We start from the raw sequence: 21,638 nt of genomic DNA on the forward strand, positions 1-21,638 counted from the left end.
CACTTATTGAGCCTAAACAACAAGAAATCAAGTCCTCACTACTAACCCCTCTTTGAAAAGTAAACATAGTCGCCTAGAGACCTCAATTTGTGTACAACTAGAGTAAACTAAGAAGAAAGTAATAGAAGACCCAATTTCAAGTGGTAGGCAAGAGACCAGGAAAGCCTAAGGCTTTCCTTTGCCCTTATCTCTAGGGCTAGAAACCGAACCTCCAATTGCAGTTACTGGGACGTTGGCTCTTGTTCTTACTTCTGGCGGTCTACCCGTCTTCTTCTTCAGAGTGACAAAAGGCACATCATTGTCATCCTCGATCAAAGGTTTGCCAAGTAGAAAAGATTGGGAGGACCTGCACACAGGACCACCGCCAATCTTTCCCAGATCTGGGGCACTACCACTCGTTGCAAGAGCAAGAGAAGCAGCAAAGCTTGCTGTGGCGGCATCTATGGAGGCCATGGAGAGGAGAAAGCGATAGCAAGAGGCTAGAGGCTAGGGAAGGAGGCTTGGGTGCCGTAGAAGACTAGGGTGAGAGAAAAACTCTCCTAGGGTTTTTTGATACACTATTTTGCCAAGAGATTGGTTCTCCTGCTCTGCTTTTCACTTGACTGGTAATAATATAATTATATCAACTTACTTCTACCTTTCGAATCATTTTAGAAACCAACATCTAGATTTCCCATCAATTGCATATACTTTTTTGTCTAGTAAACGATGTAAAAAAGACCTTTCATATTTATCCTGAAAATTTTTAGTAGTAAAAGTTGGGGGTCTTTGTTTTGTTTTTTTTTTCTGAGGGTCAAGAAATTTCGACCCATCACGAGCCATGAATGTTTTGTGTTGGAACTGCCAAGGGATTGGGAACCCTTGGACAGTTACTGGGCTTAAAGGGATAATTTCCCTCAACCTTCCCAAATTAATTTTTCTCAGTGAAACTCTGTGTACGGAGGATGACATCTCGGGGCTAAAGAAGCGGATCGGTTGGAAGAATGCGTTGGTGGTTAGCTGTCAGTTTGTTCAAAAAAGGAAAGGGAAAGGGGTTAGCCGAGCGGGGGGGATCTGTGTCTTTTGTGGAATGAGGATATCAAGGTGTCGCTACAGTCCCTTTCAGAGAATCATATTGATGTGGTTATAGGTGAGGCCGGGGACCCAAAACGGTGGAGGTTTACTGGGGTTTATGGGCACCCTAAGGCGGAGGATCGGATTAGAACGTGGAATCTTTTGCGGCATTTGTGCCTTCAAGGGAATCTTCCATGGGTGGTAGGCGGTGATTATAATGAGATTTGTTCTCGAACGGATAAATTAGGCGGTGCTTTGAGGGATTTCAGACAAATGAATGACATGCAGGACGCTTTGAATTTCTGTGAGCTGGGGGATATTAATTTTGTTGGTCCTCAGTTCACGTGGAGTGGGATTCGGGGTGGTCAATTGGTGAAAGTTAGATTGGATCGGTTTACGTGTTCGTCTGCATGGAGGGAGTTCTTTCCTGCGTCTAGGGTCCTCCACCTGGACCCAAACTCCTCTGATCATCTCCCCATTCTTCTCGAAATCAGAGAGCAAAAGAAACAGAGGAAGAAAAGGAAAAAGAGATTCAGATTCGAGGAAGCTTGGTTGGTGGAAGACAAGTGTAAGGAGGTGGTTGAGAGATGTTGGGTGAGTACAACTGGGGTGGGTCCCTTTCAAAAGTTATGGAATAGATTGGACAGAACAAGGGAGACGTTGGAGTCTTGGAGTGTAGAAAGTTTTGGGAATATTAAAAAGGACATTGATAAGGTGAAAAGTCAATTAGCTTCCTTTTATGATGGGTCTTTGTCGATGGCATTTGACAACAATAAAGCGGTCCTTCAATCTAGGTTGAATGACTTGTTGCACAAGGAGCATGTCTTCTGGCGTCAGAGGGCGAAGATTTTCTGGTTAAAGGATGGGGATTTAAATACTCGATTTTTTCATCAGCGCGCAAAGAACAGGAAAACGAAGAATTCTATTACAGGGCTTTTCAATCAGGCTGGGGTTTGGTGCTCACGGGACGACGAACTGGAAGCTATCGTGCTAGATTATTTTCGGGATATTTTTTCGTCGACACAGCCTGGAGAGTTCTGGAATATTCTAGAAGCGGTAACGGAAGGGGTGATGGAGGAGACCAATTTGGCCCTTACAAAACCTTTTGAGAAGGAGGAGGTGTTGTCTGCACTTAATTGCATGCATCCCTCGAAGGCTCTGGGGCCAGATGGTTTTGCTCCGTGTTTCTACCAGTCTTTTTGGGAGTTGATTGGGGATGACGTGGTAGAGGCGATCAGGGAGTTCTTTGCCTCGGATCGGTGCATGAAGATGGTAAACAGGACCTTTGTGGCTTTAATTCCGAAAGTTGACGTTCCTCAGTCTATGTCACAGCTTCGGCCCATTAGCCTGTGTAACGTGGTGTATAAGATCGGCTCAAAAGTTCTTGCCAACAGATTAAAACCGTTCCTGGATGCAATGATCTCACTGTACCAAAGTGCTTTCGTGCCTGGTAGGCTAATTTCTGATAATTCGTTAATGGCGTTTGAAATTTCACATTGTTTGAAGAGGAGGAGGAGTGGAAAGGTCAGGCTTTGTGCGTTGAAACTTGACATGAGTAAGGCATATGATCGAGTAGAGTGGAAGTTTTTGGAGGCAGTGATGGTAAAGATGGGTTTCGGGCCAGTTTGGGTGAATTGGATCATGAGATGTGTTTCCACGGTTTCGTATTCTTTTATCATCAATGGGGATCCTAGAGGCTTGGTTATACCGTCAAGGGGCTTACGGCAAGGTGATTCTTTATCCCCATATCTATTTTTGCTGTGTGCCGAGGTCCTCTCTCGTTGTATTTTGCACGCAGAAAGGAGGCAGGTTCTGCAGGGGGTCAAAATATGTAAGGAGGCTCCTAGTATAAGCCATTTATTTTTTGCGGATGACTCTTTCATTTTTTTCAAGGCTGGGAGGGAGCAATGTGAGGCTCTAAAGGGTATCCTTGTAGACTATGAGAGGGCTTCTGGTCAGCAGGTAAATTACTTAAAGAGTTGTATCTCTTTTAGCAAGAATGTGCACATGCTTATGCAGGAGGGAATTGCGGCAATTTTAGGAGTGAACAGAGTGGAGAAACATGATAGGTATTTGCGGCTGCCTACTGAGCTGAGTTATTCTAAGGAGGAGGCTTTTGGTTTCTTGAAGGAAAAAATTAGAAACCGTACCCAAGGATGGAGGGAGAAGACACTAAGTTCAGCGGGCAAAGAAATTTTGATTAAAGCAGTTGCACAGGCTATTCCATCTTACGTGATGAGCTGCTTCGAGCTCCCCAAACATCTTTGCTCGGAAATGCATCGATTGATGGCCCAATTTTGGTGGGGGGATGAGGGGGTTGCAAGGAAGATTCATTGGATGGCTTGGGAGAAGTTGTGTCGACCGAAGAAGGAAGGAGGCTTGGGGTTTCGAAACATGGTGAATTTTAATCTGGCACTTTTGGCAAAGCAGGGTTGGCGACTTATCCAGAATCCAGATTCCATTGTGGCTAGGCTTCTAAAGGCTAAGTATTATCCACACTGTTCCTTCATGCATGCTGAGCTTAAAGGTGGAGAGTCTTATACGTGGAGGAGTATTCTTTCAGGGAGAGCGGTTTTGAAATTGGGGTTGAGGTATCAGGTGGGAAATGGCCAGGATATCTTGGTGTGGGATGATCCGTGGGTTCCTCAGCCTTGTTGTTTTAGGCCATATTCGCCTAGGTTGGAGGGTACTGAAGAGTTGAGGGTGAAGGATTTGATTGGAGCTGATACAAATGAATGGGGTTTAGAGTTTATGAGGGAGCTTTTTACGGAGGGGGAGGTGGAGAAAATTGCATGTATTCCTCTGAGTTTGCGTGGGGGGGGGGGGGTGGATCGTCTTATTTGGCATTATGATAGGAGAGGTCTCTACAGTGTGCGCAGTGGGTACCATGTGCTTAACAATGTCATGTGCAGCAAGGACAAGGCCTCTACGTCTCTGAATGGGTGCGGCAAAGTGGAAGGTAATTATTGGGTGGCTTTGTGGGGGGCCCGGGTGCCTCCAAAGGTGAAATCCTTTGTCTGGAGGTTATTGCATGGTATCTTGCCTACCAAATCTTCTCTAGTGCGTAGGAAGATTAGGGTGGAGGACCCACAGTGCCTTTTTTGCATGGGAGACATGGAAACTGATACACACATCTTCAAATCATGTCCTGGGTCTTATTTGTTTTTGGCTTTTTGGGCCTCTGAAGGTAGATGCTAGGCTTCACCTAGCGGGTAATGTGGTGGACTGGATAATGGAGATGATGGATTATCTCACGGTGGATCAACGAGATTATTTTTACATGGGGCTTTGGGCAATCTGGACTGAACGTAATAATTTATTGTGGAAGGGGGCTAATTTTCGACCCATGAATTTGGTGCAGTGGACGTTGAGATTGTTGGAGGATTATCAGAAATATCATCCCAAAGCAGTTAAGAAAAAGGGCAGGCCCAAGGTTAAGTGGCAGTGTCCACCGAGGGGAAGACTTAAAAATTAATGTTGATGGGGCTTTTTGCTTAGAGGATGGTCGTGGGGGTATTGGAGTAGTGGTCAGAGATGACTATGGCAAGGGTATTGCTGCTTTAGCTAGACCTTTTGTACATGCACACTCGGTTCTGAATATGGAAGCGGAGGCGTGTAGAGCTGGTCTACTTCTTGGTATTCACCAAGGTTGGGCTGACGTTGACATTGAAAGCGACTCTGCCATCTTGATTACTGCTCTTAAGAGTGAGGAGAAGAATTTCTCGGAGGTAAGTCGGGTTCTGGATGATTGTAAAGATTACTTTAATGCTTTCCATTCTATCCGAATCCGTCATATTTACCGTGAAGCAAATGGTGTTGCAAATAGGCTTGCACATCTTGCTAGTAGTGATTCATTTGATGATGTTTGGTTAGGGGAAACACCTGCTATTATTCAGGATGTTCTCTATGAGGATTATTGTCATTGTTTATCTGTAGCTCGGGGTTTAGGTGCTACGTCCCCCCCGATGCAAAATTTTACTATTAATATAATAAATGGAACTAGGCGTGGGGCTGAGCCTCCCAGCTAGGGTGGGTTCAAAAAAAAAAAAAAAAAAAAAAAAAATACACACCCCTAATCACTTAATACACATCCCTATTATTTTATATTTCAAATTAGATTTTGTAAGTAGGTTAAATGACCAAAACAGACATCTATGCATTAGAAGAAGAAAAAAATAGTCATATTTTCCTTATATTATTCTATTTATGTATAAATAGTTAGATAAACACAACAAATTTCTATACATGGCCTCCCAATTTAATACAAGAATAAAGTTAGAAACAATCTAATTTAATTTTTTCTTAAATAAATTGTAATTAAATGAGGTTAGAAACCATAATATTTAGAATTTCGAAATTAATGGCATTAAATGTTTTTAAAACATATCGCTTCACTCCCATTTTTTAGTTAATTTTCTTTTTTGTTCTAAGAGTTATGATTAATCAATTTATTTTCTAATATAAAACATCACAGGTGAAAAAACATTTTTGTTCCGCCACTGTGGAGAAACTACTGATATAGTTTTGGTTGAATGTTCAACTCATAATTTTATACTTGATTAACATGGTGTTTGGTATCATTTTATGATTTTTAGGAAAAGACAAACCAATATATTGACCTAGCGCTCTGCTAGGGTGAGAGTGGCCGCCTCCTTGGTTGTCTGTCTCTAGCACCTTCCTCCATGATAGCGGAGGAGTATGGCGACCCCGTTCTCGGTGTCGTGAATACTGTGCAGGGCTTGTGGCCTTGTTTCTCAATCTTAGATCGCCCAACGCTTTCAAGATTTTTCTGTGATTCAGTCCGGCGGCCATGGCAAGCACATCTCACCGGTGGTCGTGCGCGTTCCGTTCTCAAGTTGGTCCGTCTAGGCCAAAGAACCAGTGGGCAGCGACATGGAGGGATGTGGCGAAAGGCAAGAGTTTGCGATTGGGTGTATAGAGGGCTGCCGGAGATCGAATCTGGCTCTGGGGTCGGATTTGGGATGCGGGTCGGCATGACTTTTGGGTTCTCGTTCGGGCTTTATGGTGGCTTGGGCCTTGTCCGGTTCTGGTCGCTAGCTTCCTTGGGTGGCTATTATGGAGTCAAAATGCGGCGGCGTTGCTGAGTAGCCCTGGTGGTGGAGATCTTTGTTTCCCATTCCTTGATCGGGGTCGACTAAAGATCCGAATTTGGGATCCGGGTGGTGTTTGCAACTGGTTTTGGATTTGGGATCCGGGTGGACATTGGGCTTGGACTGCAACCCATTATTTGTGGGCTGTTTGTTTTTTACATCGGAATGGAGCTCTTGTGCTTTACTGGTATTGGCTCCAGGACCCTATTCTATGGTATTTGTTCGTGAAAGATCGTCTGCCAACATGGCCATGTTCTAACAACCTTGGCCGGCTTCGATCTTTAGGTGGGAGAGTGCCTTCATTCCGGCCCCAAGTTGACTTTTGTCAATTTGTGCGTTAGAGTTCGATGGGTAGTCAAGCCACCGACTACTCAATTCACTACACGGCTGCAATCCGTAGTGTAAAATCAGCGTGGCGTCTTGACGTTGCTGCTCTTGCGTTATTAAGTTTTTATATTTCATATGTATTTTTCTTTTCGTACTGTTTTGCTTCTCTTCTTGATGTCTTTTGGCACCGTATCGTTGTAATATTTCAATTTCAATAAATGTCTGACCTCCTTCGATTCAAAAAACATGGTGTTTGGTGGATGAGAGCTCAAATAATACAAAACCTATTTATATATGTATTTTTTTTTAAAGGATTTGATGTTATTAGTCATCAAAGCCATAAAACTGGCCAGAGTCTAACATGCACTTATACAAGAAATCTGGTAAAAACCAGATAAACCTATCTAAGCAATACTAAACTCATTAAAGTCTAAAAGGACCCTCGCTGGAAAGCAAGCCTAAACAAGCAAGAACAACCTCGCTATCTTAAGGAAAAATCATTCATCTAGTCTAATCTGCCAGCACGCGATTGTGGTACAAATAACAACTAGAAACATCTTAAAATAACACATAGAGATTACTCCAACTTTCGTAGACTTGTAATCAGATGTCTAATAGCAGAGAGACCTAAGAAAATGTTAGCTCCTTCCCCTTAGGGTTGGAGCCAGCACCGTCCTCAGCCTCTTCATGAGCCAACAACCTTGGCAACAGGTTGGTCTTGCTCTTCTTGTTTGCAGCAGCCTCAACCAGTCCAAGCTTGAACTCAACCCTAGGCCCAAAAGCCCAAGTGCCCCTCATTCCAAGGTTGAGCCCAGGCCCAAAAAACCAGGCCCAACCCCAAACAAAGCGAACAACAGCCCTAGCCCCCCTTGGCCAGGTTACCGCTGCCGCCGTTTCCCCTTCAGGTGGCCGGCCGTTCCACAACAGCATCAGATCTGGCCGAAAGCAACCGTCCAAGAACTGGGTTCGCTGCCTCTCTGCAACGCACTCCAAGCCGGCAACCAGACCCAGCCAGAGAGAATCCGATTCCCTGTAACCACGCTGGAATCTGGTACCCCGACCTATCTCGCCGATCGACTTTAGCTCTGGAAGCTTCGCTGCTGCTAGATCCGACAGAACCTGTGCCGTGCCCTACACCAGAAACCCCACCACGATCGACTGCAGATCCCGATCTACACCAACCCACAGAACCCGGTTGGAGTAACCCGGGAACTAAACCACCATCGCCGAATCAGACACGATCCAGACCAATTCCACACCGCCGTCACACCCGAGAGCGCGCCGCAGCCTTGCCTGGTCTGGGAAAGAAGCTTCACCGCCGCCAGCAACACGAAACCTAGGTTTCGTTCTTTTATAAACTACGGTATGAACTAGATGTTATGCATGTATTCTTTCTCGTCTCTTTGCCAACTCCTTCAAAACCTATTTATATGCATCTATTTAAATGGAACAATAATAAATCTTTATAGATTTCTCAATAACTAACACAAATAATCAATATGGTCATTTACAAAATGTCAATATACTAGAATATACTAATCATATTAAATAGTAACCTTAATATGGTAAAAAAGTAGGATATTTCATGATTTTTGAGATTAAGGATATTTTAGGTACTTTGGGTTGTGTATTTAGTAAAGTATTAGAATGAGAAATTAAATGGGTGGTGTGTTAAGTATGGAGTGTGTATTTAAAACTTCTCGTACAAGTTGGGAGTATCTGTGTTTTTTTTCTTGATGGTCAGGAAATTTGTCTCTATTAATAAATTTTTCTTGAGGGTTAGAAAATTTACCTCTGTGTTTTTTTTTTTTTTAAGGGTCAAGAAATTTTATTTTATTATTATTTTTTTGAATAAAGGGTTGGTGTGGCTGCCCTCAAGCCTTGATTAATGAAACTGTCGGATACAAGGGGGGGACATTAAGCCTAAACCCCTGATTACAATAGGCATCTAGAGTATGTCCTGAAATAATATCAGGAATCTCTACAAAACTCATGTATTCTAACAAGCACCAACTAGCTACTCTATTTGCTTTGACATAGAAGTGACATAACGGAAAGATAACTCGATATGTAACACGATTACAACATAGCATAATTACCAGATGCAGAGCTTTCCCATTATGTTGCCGCTGGAGGATAGATCAAACGACACTTAGCTTCACCCTACCACTAGGCGGTAGCGACCATTTGACGAAGTAAGGAACTCGCCGCCTACTTAGAGCAGACAAGGCACTTTGAGCCTTTGTGTTTTTTTTTGTTTTTTCTGAGGGTCAAAAAAATATTTCCTAGATTGAAAGAACATGTTTTCCATAATTGTTGGATAACAAAAATTTTTGAGAGTCGTAAAATGTTTTATATCAGTTCTATGTTTAGTGTCCTTAGACGAAAGTATTTTTTAGCGCTCGACTTGTGAGAAAATATTTTAGGACTTTTGTTAATATTGACCTAAACTCCTTATTGGTGCCTAGTTTAGGTCCCTTAAGGTTAATGGCGGTTTTTATTAACACTTGTTGAACTGTCTTCACACTTATGATTTTTCTCATCTTAGTAAGTATAGCCTATGTGAAATGGTGTATAGAAAGGGGACAACGTTCATAACAGGTTATTGAATCCAGAAGTGCGTGCAAATGGGCCTAAACCACTATGTGGGAGTAGTTCATGCCAAAATGGATTCTGCCTCTTTTGTTCGCCCTCCCCCACCTGGCCATTTCAGTAAGGTTGCCCAAAGGATTTGAAAGAAAGTTTGTGTCTAGGCGACTATACTTGGGCCGCAAGTCTAAACCTTGATTCACAGTGTCTTATTGAATTCAGCTACTTATTCAATTCAGACTTCCAGAAGCCATTGGGAAGTCAAGCGCAAACCCTTATCAAAAGGTTTACGTTAACTGCCCGAAACATAAGACCTCCAGTTACAGACCGCACTCGCGTGCAGACTGTCGTGGTCTTTCCGAAGAACAGGTAATCCAAAGATTTTCTCCCCACCCTCCATCGACAGCGATGTCAACTGAACGAGGAGGAAATCGACATCCTACTACTGAAGGCGAGAAAGTTCCCGCCGCCCAGCCTAATCAGGCTGGTGATACGTCTAGCATCACCCAGGTAGCCGCGAGCGTAGTTACAACTATTGACTTTGTGCCTATTCTCGTTCCAGAAAATGCGACCATAGAAGAGCGACTTAATATCCTTCAACATAATTTTGCAACATACCATGAGAAGATGGAAAAAGCCTTTGCGGAGGACCGTCGACGGCTTGATGAGTTCACGATCTCGGTCAAGAGGCTTGAGCTAGGGGCACAACAAACACAAGGGCAATTGGATGGCATGAACCAAAAAATGCAGAAGAACCACGAAGAGCTGTTAGTCGCAAGCAAACACATCGCTTCAGAAGTCGCGACGATTCGCAAAGAAGGATCCAACGTCGCGACCCAGGTGGCCATGCAGAAGGCTCAGGCCAGAGAGGTTCTACATAAAACACTGGGAGATCTTAGCGCCATTCTAGGCTCTCTAGGTTAGTCCCCCATATCTGGCAAGTACATACCACCAAATGCTCGAGAAAAAGCAAGTGGCGGTAGTACAGCCATATCTGCTACTACCGCATCAGTCAGAGGTAAAGAGACTACTCTGGCAACGGGTTGGAAGAACAACGCCGCGTCATCAGTCACGCAAGGGACCAGGACTTTGAAAATCAATGAAGGGGCCTTTGTTGATCATAGCCCATTTCCCCAATATGACAGCGACGAAGTTGAATACGTGCACCACGATCCACCTCCAGCAAGCCATTATGGTATCGACCGGGTTGAAAGTCCAGCGAAGGTCACCGCAACCACAAAGGGTCAGCCAGCAGTGGGTTTTACGTCGCAGACGTTAACCCGACACAAAATGACCCATGGAGGCGGCATATGTTTAGTTAATCAGGCTTCATAGGCGCCACCGCTGATCTGGCCAGTTGATGATACAGTGGTTCACCCACCTCTTCCTGATCCAAGATATGTAAGGAGAGAGGAGGTAGAAGCAATGATCAGGGCCGCGAACCAGAGGCCTACCAGGGGCCCTTCCCACCGCATATTACACAGACACCTTATCCTAGGGGATATAAGAACATTACGTTCTTTACTTTCTCGGGAAAGGAAGTCGAAAATGTCGCGGCCCATTTGGTTAGATTAAAGTACAGTGTGGCCAGTACCAGAATGACGACAATCTGAAGTGTAACATCTTTGCTACTTCTTTATCGGGGTCTGCCTTCACCTGGTTCACTAAGCTGCAACCAGGATCAGTTGCAAGTTGGCCCGCGATGGAGAAGCTGTTCAAGGAAACCTTCGGGACTATCGAGCCGGAAGTAGATCTGGCTTCACTCACTTAGATGGCTCATTTGGTTAGGTTAAAGTACAGTGTGGCCAGTACCAGAATGACGACAATCTGAAGTGTAACATCTTCGCTACTTCTTTATCGGGGTCTGCCTTCACCTGGTTCACTAAGCTGCAACCAGGATCAGTTGCAAGTTGGCCCGCGATGGAGAAGCTGTTCAAGGAAACCTTCAGGACTATCGAGCCAGAAGTAGATCTGGCTTCACTCACTCAGATGGCTCAGCAGCCAACTAAATTCGCTGTCATGTACCTTCAGCGCTTTCAGATCCAGAAAAGAAAGTTGAACGTGATTCTGCCGGAGAAAGAACTGGTGAAGTTGGCAATCAAAGGCTTAGAGCCCCGCCAACGCATAAAACAGCATGCATGGAAGCATGTTCAATTCCATGGGGGAACTGATCACAGAAGTAGGAAGTTTTGAGCACTTGCTCAGGGAGATGGACGTTATGAAAAACGCCTCGAAGGGGACATACATCCCAGGGAAACGCCGAACAGTAGCTGCGCTCAGCCATCAATCCAGTCCCTTTGATCCTTACTACAAGAGTGAGGAATCTAGTACAGCAGAGGCTGACGAGTCTGAAGAAGACAAGATAGCTGCGCTGGAACTCACCTGAAAAAAGGCTTCAACGCTAAAGCAACTGAAGCTGTGCAAAGAGCCAGTGAAGCTCAAGTCGGTGGTTTTCACCAAACCAGAGTTCGCAAGTTATACTTATGACGCGAACAAAGCGCATGAAATCTTGGATGAAATGATCGCCGCGAAGATGGTGAGAACCGACTTCGGCCCATTTCCCAAACCAGAGCAGCTAAGGGGGAAGAAATACTGCAAACTCCATAATATGTGGAATCATAATACAGCCAACTGTGTTAAACTAAAGGATCAGATCCAAATCTGGTTAAATAACGGTAGTTTGCAAGTAGAGGCGCCAACAACAGCAGCAGCGTTGGTGGACCTAGATCCCTTCCCAGATACCGGGATCAACATGGTGGACGTGGTATGGGGTGAAAAAGATTAGCAGAATCAAAGTCCAGACCACGCGACTAAGGATTTGATAAGGGCTGGAGACAAAGCTGTGAAGCGGGAATCCAAGACTCGTTTACCCATCGTCCTATGCTCGCGGTGCAAGGAAGAATGTGACACTCAAGCCCTGCATGAGGAAACATCCCAGACTGTCCGCTTTGGATCTCTGCCGCCAATATGGTTAGTATCATCCTCTAGAAACTTCCAACCATGCAGCCCAAGAGTACACAGTGGTTCAGAAACTCCTTCTCCAAGGGACTCAAACTTATTCAAAAAGTTGAAGACCGCGAGGGAAGAAGGGCAAGCAGATAAGCGGCAAGGGGTTTTTACCAGACCTTACATTCCGCCGGCGTCGACGTCCTCCATCAAAGAAGGGAGATGGTATACACATAAGAAGGGCAAGGCGGTGGAGATGAGCTCTTCAAGGAAGAGAAAACTCCAGCGGAGGTTTGGAGAAGCAAAGCGAACCTTGGAAGCACTAGATCAAGGACTGATCAAACCATCGCAATTACTGAAACCTCTAGAAGAGTATCAGAGACAATTGGAGGCACTGGCCTCCAAGAGATTCGTTTCCCAGCAAGTTCAGAAACCGCAGCCCAAAGTATCGCGCCAAGAGCAAAAGCCACGTGCCCCCAAGAGCAGCGCTCAGGAAAAGTCCCTAGTTCCTGCGAGGCAAGAACCGCCGCCAGCTCGTAAAGTCAATGTTTGGCGGAGAGTATCTCACGAAGGAAGAAATAGCGAGCCTTCCATCTTTGACAGGCTGGGGGGCAAAGACAATCGGTCCGCGATTGTGCAGAAAGTTCAAAGTTTGGTGGTCACTCTCCCAGAGGAAGTGCCAGTGGCGAAACAAATTTCAGAGTCACTGAACCAGGTTCCTATAGTACAGGAGCACGAACAAGCCAAGGCGGTGATCCCCGCAAAGGAATCATTGGTTGCTTTCATGGTTAAACGGTTCAGCGCCGATATCCCAGCAGATGAACCCAAGCTCAATCTTGATGATGACATGGACGAAACAGAAATGGTGGATACCTCTTGCAATATGGTTTATGTGCTCCCTGCTAAGTATGCCTTACCAGTCGCTACGCAGGAATGCGTAGAAGCTGACGCGAATGGAGAACAGCAGTTGCAGATCACTTCAGCCACAACAACGCCGGTGAAAGAAGCAGTGTTCCTTAAGACTGAAGATGCTAACAGCAAGGGTTTCTTCATGAGCTTCACAAGACCCACGCCCACCATGGTGCAACACATGCGACCTTTGTATATCACCGCCGGTGTGAACGACATCAAGGTTAGCAAGATCATGGTAGACACAGGCGCTGCAGTCAACGTCTTGACCACCAGAACCATGCATCTGCTAGGGATCAAGAAAGAGAAGATCCAATCCACGTCCCTTACACTAAAGAACTTCGCGGGGACTGTGACCAAAACATTGGGTTTGATTTTCCTACGAGTCAAGGTGGGTCCAGCAGAAGGGGTTTACGCTTTCTTTGTTACAGATTGCTATGCGGCATATAGCGTAATTCTGGGCCGCGACTGGATCCACAGGAGTTATTGTGTCCCATCCACCCTTCATCAGGAGCTGATCATATGGGACAGAGTCGCGGACAAGGCAGAAATTGTCAAAGCAGACCCGCGACCTTTTTAGGTGTCCGTCAGCTACGTGGACGCAAGGTATTACCTAGAACCAATCTCTCCTTTACAAGTCGTTGGTATTGATGATAAGGGCCGCCCCACAGGGGTGACGACCTCTGAATTGGCACAATGGGGGCTCGCGGTCTCAAAAAACAACCTCGAAAGGCCTGGATATGCGGTGCCATCTCCAAATGTTAATTAATGGATCACGACCTCATGGAGGAAGAGGTAGCGGCCTTTCGTTCTTTGTATGATAGATTGTCTTCATATTTGATCGAAAAAGAGGCCTATGCACAAGTAGCGACATAGGAATACATCGACGAAGAATTCTCCGATCAGGAGGAGGAAGAAGAGCCTATCCGATTGGCTCCAGCAGCATTGGATGATACACCGCCAAAGGTTAGAGATCCTACAAAAAAGGTAAATTTGGGCAGTGAGGTGAAGCTAATAGAAGTGGCAATAAGCTCAAAATTAGAGCTTGGTGAAAAACAGGGGCTCATCAATTTATTGCGGGAATATAAGGATTGTTTCGCGGAGAAATATGAAGATATGCCCGAATTATCTCCTGACTTGGTCTGCCATAAACTGCCGACTATCCCAGATCAAAATCCGGTGAAGCAGGAGTTTAGGGGAATGAACTCAGAAACCCAGGTGCTGGTTAAGGAGGAAGTCGAGAAGATGCATAAGTCAGGAATCATCAGGGTAGCCAAGTATAATCAGTGGCTCTCTAATGTTGTTCCAATTCGAAAGAAGAATGGAAAAATGAGGGTGTACGTCGACGACCGCGATCTCAATAAGGCCACTCCCAAAGACGTTTACCCCATGCCGGTAGCAGACATGTTGGTAGACGCAGTAGCTGGTCATGAACTTCTCTCCTCTATGGACGGAACTGCCGGTTACCATCAGATTCCAGTGGCGGAAAAAGATAGACACAAAACTGCTTTTAGATGCCCAGGTTTCGCATGAGTTTTTGAATACGTGGTCATGCCTTTTGGTTTGAAGAATGCGGGAGCCATGTATCAGCGAGCAATGAACCTAATCTTCCATGACATCTTAGGGAAGATTCTAGAGGTTTATATAGATGACGTAGTCATTAAATCCAAGCAGCGGTGTAATCACATTGCGGATTTGCGAAAGGTTTTCGAACGTATGTGGTGTCACAAGCTAAAGATGAACCCTGCGAAATGTGTGTTTGGGGTTCAAGCAGGTGATTTTTTGGGATTCATCGTACATTAGAGAGGCATTGAAGTATCAGAAGATAAAGCTAAAGCAGTTATCAATGCCTCACCACCGCGAACAAAGAAGGAGTTGCAAAGGTTGTTGGGAAAAATCAATTTCCTACGACGGTTTATATCCAATTCCACCGGCAAGATTCAGCCTTTTTCTGCTCTACTAAAGCTGCAAGGACAAACAGAATTTGTGTGGGAAGTGAAGCATCAAGAGGCCTTTGATAGCATAAAGGCCTACCTAGCCAACCCACCTGTTCTCGTTCCTCCGAAACCGAACCAACTGCTCAAACTCTACATCTCAGCGGCAGAAGCTTCAATAGGCAGCCTGCTGGCGCAAAATGACGAAGCTGGAGTGGAGCATGCCATCTTCTACTTTAGCAGAACGTTAACAGATTGCGAAACTAGGTACACACCAATGGAAAAGCTATGTTTAACGTTATACTTCTCTGCATGTAAGCTGCGCAACTACATGTTGTCATTTACTACATGCATAATCGCTCAGACCGATCTGGTCAAATATATGTTGTCGCGGCCTATTCTTAGGGGCTGAATTGGCAAATGGATCTTGGCTCTTTCAGAATTTTCTTTACAATATGTGCCTTAAAAGGCTGTGAAGGGTCAAGCTATCGCGGATTTTCTAGCACATCATCCCATGTTGGATGCTCCAGAGCTTCGCGAGCTGGAGGTCGCGGCAAATTTATGGGGAATGGCATGTCATATACATTGCTGCAAACCTTTCACCGTTAGCCAGGCAGCAGTCATGTTACAGCCGTGGGTATTGTACTTTGATGGTTCCCGAACAGATACCATGGCCGGAGCCGGAATCGCACTGGAGAACCCGGCTGGAGATCACTTCTCGTACTCATTCCAGTTGGAGTTTCAATGTACCAACAACCAGGCAGAATATGAGGCCTTAATCATAGGCCTAGAAGTACTGCTGGAAATAGGAATCAGAGATGTACAAATACTTGGCGATTCTCTCTTGGTTATCAATCAGTTGTGCAATGAGTTCAGATGCAATAGCTTCACGTTGGTCCCTTATTGGAACAGGACATTAGAACTGTTGGACCAATTTGATAACGTACACCTTGAGCACATTCCTCGCGAGCGAAATTTTGCCGCGAACGAGTTGGCCCAGCTGGCAACAGGGGTAACATTGAGATATGGCGTGCGGGAGAGAATCCTTAAAGTCGAGCGTCGTACGCTTCCTTCATGGATGGCGAGAAGAGATACTCCAGACGATACCTCAGTCGCGACCCTGGAATCCATTGACGTGGATTGGCGCATCCCTTTGATCAATTATCTCAAGCATCCTGATCAGACCACGGATAGAAGGATTCACTATCTTGCCCTCAACTACTTCCTCAGAGGTGATGAACTTCGCAGACGAGGAGAAGATAGCGTGGATTTCAGATGTGTTTATGGCCGCGAAGCGAAACAACTCATGTGCGAAGTTCATTCTGGCATTTGTGGCGCTCACAAAGCAGGTCCAAAGATGCGATGGTTGCTCAGACGACATGGATATTTTTGGCCCAGTATCTTGAAGGATTGTATCACGTTCGCTAAAGGTTGTTTGGACTGCCAAGCTCATGGGCCAGTCCAGCATGTTCCTAATATTCCAATGCAGCCCATTATACAGCCTTGGCCCGCAAGAGGATGGGCGCTGGATTTAATTGGGATGATTCACCCACATTCATCACTTCAACACAAGTTCATCATCGTCGCGACTGATTTCTTTACAAAGTGGGGAAGCAGAACCTTTGAAGGAAGCATCTGGTGGCACGTTGCGACAATTCCTATTCAGAAACATCATCTGCAGATTTGGGATCCCAGAAGTTTTTGTTTCGAACTGGGGGGCAGCTTTCATGGGTGGTGAAGTTGCGAGAGAATGGGGAATACAGTTCATCCATTCCAGTCCTTATTATGCTCAGTATAACGGTCAAGCAGAGGCCAGCAACAAGATCATTATCAATTTGCTGAAGAAAATGTTGGAAGCTAATCCACGACAGTGGCATGAGACACTTTATGAAACTCTTTGGGCCTACCGCACCTCTAAGCGGAATCCCACCGCGACAACACCTTATGCTTTGATGTTTGGCCATGATGCAGTCCTGCCATTGGAAGTCAACGTCCAATGATTACGAGTTCAAGAGCAACATCATCTCATTGGAGAAGACTACGTTCAGGCTATGTGGCAGGAACATGAAGACCTTAGCGAAAAGCGCTTGGAGGCTTTAGATAGTTTGGTCATGGAAAAGCAACGAGTCGCTCGCGCCTATGACAAGCGGACGCGGGGAAGGAGTTATAGTGAAGGAGAGTTGGTTTGGAAAGCAGTTCTCCCGCTTGGCGAAAAATTAGATGGTCGCGGCAAATGGACTCCAAGATGGGAAGGCCCGTACATCATCTATAAAATCTTAGAGAAAGGAGCTTTTCATCTCAAGGACCTGGATGGAGATGTCCATCATAACCCTATCAATGGGAGATACTTGAAGAAATACTTTCCCAATGTCTGGGACTCGGAGGAGTCGTAGACAGTTTATTCGCATAAGACATGGGGGACAATTCTAGTGTTCCTACACTCACGAAGCCCATTCATGAAGGCCTGTTTTTGAGGCCCATAATCATTTCTTCACTACCCCTAGCAACACTAGGGGGGCAACACTATACAATACTAAGCCGTGTCGGCAAATTTTTACAGCTTTGTATATGAATATTCATGCTATTTTATTTATAAAAAAAAAACAATACATAAATAATTACAAAAAAAAAGGTTATAAATACAACTCTTAGGGGGCAATTCTAGTGTTCCTACACTCGCGAAGCTACTAAGCTGAGTCAGCGGCTCCGGAAAATTTTTCCAGCTTTGCCTTCGCAGGAAAGGCTGAGCTCAAGGGAAGTGTGAGAGCCACCACCGTGACCGCCACCTCCATCGGAAGTAGTCTTCATGTTGCCAAAGATGTCCTCACCATGCACGGGAAACAGTGAAAGGGTTTCAATCTCCTGGTGATCTTCTCCTCGTTGTTCCATGAAAGTTTGTTCTCCATTCATGTCAAAGAAAGTAGAACTAGTTCCCCCTCAAGCTGAGATTGAACAATCCCTAGAACTCTTCTCCATGTTCATAGATCCATAACCGCCATAGTTCCCCATCTGCCCTTTAAAAGCAATCATCACACCAGCGGAAGAAGCAGAAGCAGGTGCAGAAGATCCGAAGTTAATATACTGATCCTCATGTTTCCAATTGGTAACATTATCATTACCAACAAGCCCTGATCTTTGCATGGGCACATGAACATCCGAAGTGGACTTCTTCTTCTGCTTCTCCCGAGCCCTTTGGTTCGCGAACCAATAAAAGACGTTCTTGCCCTCGATGTTGCCGTACCATTTCATCTGGAGACAGATCATCTGAATCTGTTCTGTAGTTGGGGACCTAACTCCCTTGTTGTAGAAAAGCTCCTTGAGGATTCTTATCTGATCTGTAGTGGGAATCCACCTGGTACTGCTCTTCCTGCGAAGCATGTTAGCACTACTCCCGGCTGCTTTGTTACTTCCTCCATCCTCGGTTGGTTGCCGATTTTGTGGTTCCATTGGTGATGGATTGAGAGAATGCGAGAATTGAAGAGTGGTGATGATGAGTAATTAAGAAAGATTGTTGTTAGAAATATTGGAGCTGATGAAATGGTTTTGGGATTGGAGATTTGGGTTTATAATGTGGAGGAAGATATAGGCATGCAAATATCCACCCTTGGATGGACAGTCAAAGAGAAGAGTCAAACTAAGTGTTAGTAAAGATTGATTAAAGTTGCCCAAAATCTCGGAAAAGAAGGGATTATTGGCGCGTGGGGAACCGAACGGTTTTCGAGGAGGTAACTGTTCTATTCACGAGATTATTTTTTACGACCGTTGTTTTTCAACGAGTGATTAATGCCTTAAATCTCGGAAAAGATGGGATTATTGGCACCAAGAGTTTTCAATTGGGGCCAGCAAGTGGATCCAAAAGATACATATTTTCTCAAAACTCTCGCCGCGAGGCTCTTTTTGACGCGGAACATATTTTAAAAGTTCATATTATTTTCAATATACAACTATGGGGGCCTATATTTGGGGCCTTGCGAGACACGTTGACTCAGCTTCTTACGGATATTTGAATATCAGGATAAGAAAATATTATTGTATTCATAAAGTGGCTTTGCGGCCAAAAGCAGTACATTCATTACAAAGCCAAAAGTGGCTAGAATACAAAACAGGAACATTCGAATATCTTCTAAATCTTTTCTCAAGTGGAAGCAGCTATGGAATCCAACGTCGGGTTGAGCCGCGCCATTATCCCAAGAAGGGGAAGACTTCAGGGAAGGAAAAAGAGGAGTAACGGAGCCCCCGCGCCCCCTTTGCATGGAAGCGGCAGAGGAATACAACATAGGCTTGGCCAACGCCATTATCCATGAGAAGGGGAGACTCCAAGCCCCCTCAATTGGAAGCAACTATGGAATCCAACGCCGGGTTGAGCCGCGCCATTATCTCCAGGAGGGGCAGAGAGTGAAGGAACTGAATATCAGCTTGATTCTCTGCACCCCCTCTAGCCTTGGTAACCACCATTAGTTGGACGTGAAGTATAGGAACAACCATTCTATAGCTTGAACCCATTCCTTCAAAGAGTCCATCCCTTCTCATCCCTCCAAGATTCTATCAAGAGGAGAAAGGGGGAGAAGGAGGTGAGAACCAAAGCCCCTTCCATCTGGAGGGCACAACACGGGCCGAGTCCAGAAGGAAGGAAACAGAGGAGGAAAGACGAACCACAGAGTGGCCTTCCTCCCTTTCTCCGTTTCGCTCCGCGTGTGGGATTCTAACAAAGATGATCTCGCATGATCGTGGATCCCACACTCGGAGCCCCCTCGCGTTCCTAAACCAATCTGTGTAGATACCTACTAGCATGACTAGTTTGCTATCTCACCAAGCATAATTAACACCCTCTTTGGGACACCCACAAGCCATGGTGAGGCCCAAACGCTACTTGCATCTTGTAGCCCTATGTTCAAGCTACGCTACGGTATCCGGAAGTCGCAAATCCGTCGCCGGGAAGCCACATTTCCGGCCTTGCCAAGTTGCCTCCACAATATGCTTTTCTAGACTAGAATAGTAACTTTGAGTCCCACATCTAAGAAAATGTAAAGGAAGAGCACTCCTTCACCTATAAAAGGAATGCCTCCTCTCACTTAAACATCGATCCCATTACATCTTTTGTAATCCCTTTGGGCCGCAAGGCCCGAACACACTAGTTAAACATTCAAGTGGACGTAATTTCCCGCTAAGGCGGGAAATGAACCACTATACTTCTTGTGTCGTTCTCTCTCTCTCTCTCTCTCTCTCTACTTATCGTTAATTAGATCCCCACGGATCTAAGTATTAACATTGGCGCCGTCTGTGGGAAGCCAACACAAATGCTTCGTCACCTACCACGAACTTTGACCCGAAAGTGTCGAGTCAACGCTCGTTCAACATCAAATAGGGGCAGGTCAATGTTTGGTCAACGCTGGAGATGGTTGGTCAACGCCCGACGGAGGCGGTCAACGCCCATCAGGGGCCGGTCAACGCTGAACTAAAAAAAAAAAAAAAAAAAAGGGCGGCAAAAATTCTCTGGACACCCAGAAAACTTCTCTGGGCACCCCTCCAATTTTCAAAATTTCCCGCCAGTTCCTACCAACTGCAGCTCCGTCCAACTTCGACTGAACTCGTGGTCTCCATCACAGGCTCTCCTCCGCCAGACTTCAGTTCCGCTGAACTTCAGCTTCGGCCGGACACCAACGCTTCGCTGAACTTCGAGCTCTCCTCTGCTCCGCCGGATTATCTTCACGCTCCGCTGGCCTACTCCTCCTCCTCCGCCAGGTTGCAGCTCCAGGCGCTCCGCCGGAGAGTCGTCCGCCAGGGGACCCCCGCAGCCGTCCTCCACTAGCAAGCCAAGCCTCCGCTGGACTGTTCACCGCTGAGCTTCACCCCCGCCGGCAGGCCTCCGCCAAGCGAGTCTCCGCCGAGCTCCAGGTTTGCTATCTCCGCTGAGCTCTGGGCTCCGCCCAACTATACTTCTCCGCTCCGCCGGGAACCTCCGCTCCGCCAAACTTTCGGACCGCGACACCGCTCGTGTCAGCCGTCCTCCGGTAGCCGTCCTCCACTAGGATCCAGTTAGCGGCATTTTTGCCGCGCAGTTCCATTCAGCGGCACATTCCTCCGCTAGAACCCGTCAGCGGCGGCCCACCGGCTCCGTCCAGCTCCGGAGGCAAAGCTAGCTTCCACTAGCTTTACAATAAGCTCCACTCCGCCGAACACCAACGGCGGCTTCGGCCATTCCCGGCCATCCTAGCTGCCATGGCTTCCGCCAGCTAGCTGCCATCAGCGGCACCGCTAACTTCCATTAGCGGCACAACAAGCTCCGGCTTCCGAGCATCGCCGCTCTCTGCACGCTTGAACGCCCATCTTCGATGCTCGATCACAGTTAACACTACCCTCGCTCAACCTCTGAGTTATGGAAAGATAAGTCCTTTTCTCTATATAGTTTGTTTCTTTTGAAGTCGCCGACATTCAATTATATATGTGCTCTTCGACTTGCTCCGCATTCATACTTCGCGTGTGCCGATCAACAGCTTGCAATGGTGTTTGCATCTGCACACGTCCACTTAACTTGTCTTGAGCCCAGGTGTCCGCTGAACAAATTGTTAGACATGCACATATAATTCTATGTTAGACACCTCAGTCAGCGTTATGCTAGTACGTACTGCATGCATGCAGCCACACACGTACAACTAGCTTAGCTGGCATTTCATAATTATCAAATTGGCATGACTTTGTGGCTTTCATAATTATCAAATTAGCATGCACGTGGGCCAACCAGGAAACTTATTTCACTAAGTTTCTACCG

General features: G+C 45.9%; 1 protein-coding gene and 1 pseudogene across 1 annotated transcript; one reads left to right on the top strand and one right to left on the bottom strand.

Moving 5' to 3' along the window:
• Positions 1-14,486: 14,486 nt before the first annotated feature.
• Positions 14,487-16,297, top strand: LOC133711878 (uncharacterized). Its single transcript, XM_062137959.1, has 4 exons — positions 14,487-14,639; positions 14,739-15,242; positions 15,339-16,177; positions 16,219-16,297. The coding sequence occupies exons 1-4, from the start codon at positions 14,487-14,489 to the stop codon at positions 16,295-16,297; spliced, it is 1,575 nt and encodes a 524-aa protein (XP_061993943.1).
• Positions 16,298-17,611: 1,314 nt separating this feature from the next.
• LOC133709366 (protein WUSCHEL-like) lies at positions 17,612-18,316 on the bottom strand (annotated as a pseudogene).
• Between the last annotated feature and the right edge of the window lie 3,322 nt (positions 18,317-21,638).

This window comes from Rosa rugosa, chromosome 5 (assembly GCF_958449725.1).
Source record: "Rosa rugosa chromosome 5, drRosRugo1.1, whole genome shotgun sequence".
Lineage (NCBI taxonomy): Eukaryota > Viridiplantae > Streptophyta > Magnoliopsida > Rosales > Rosaceae > Rosa > Rosa rugosa.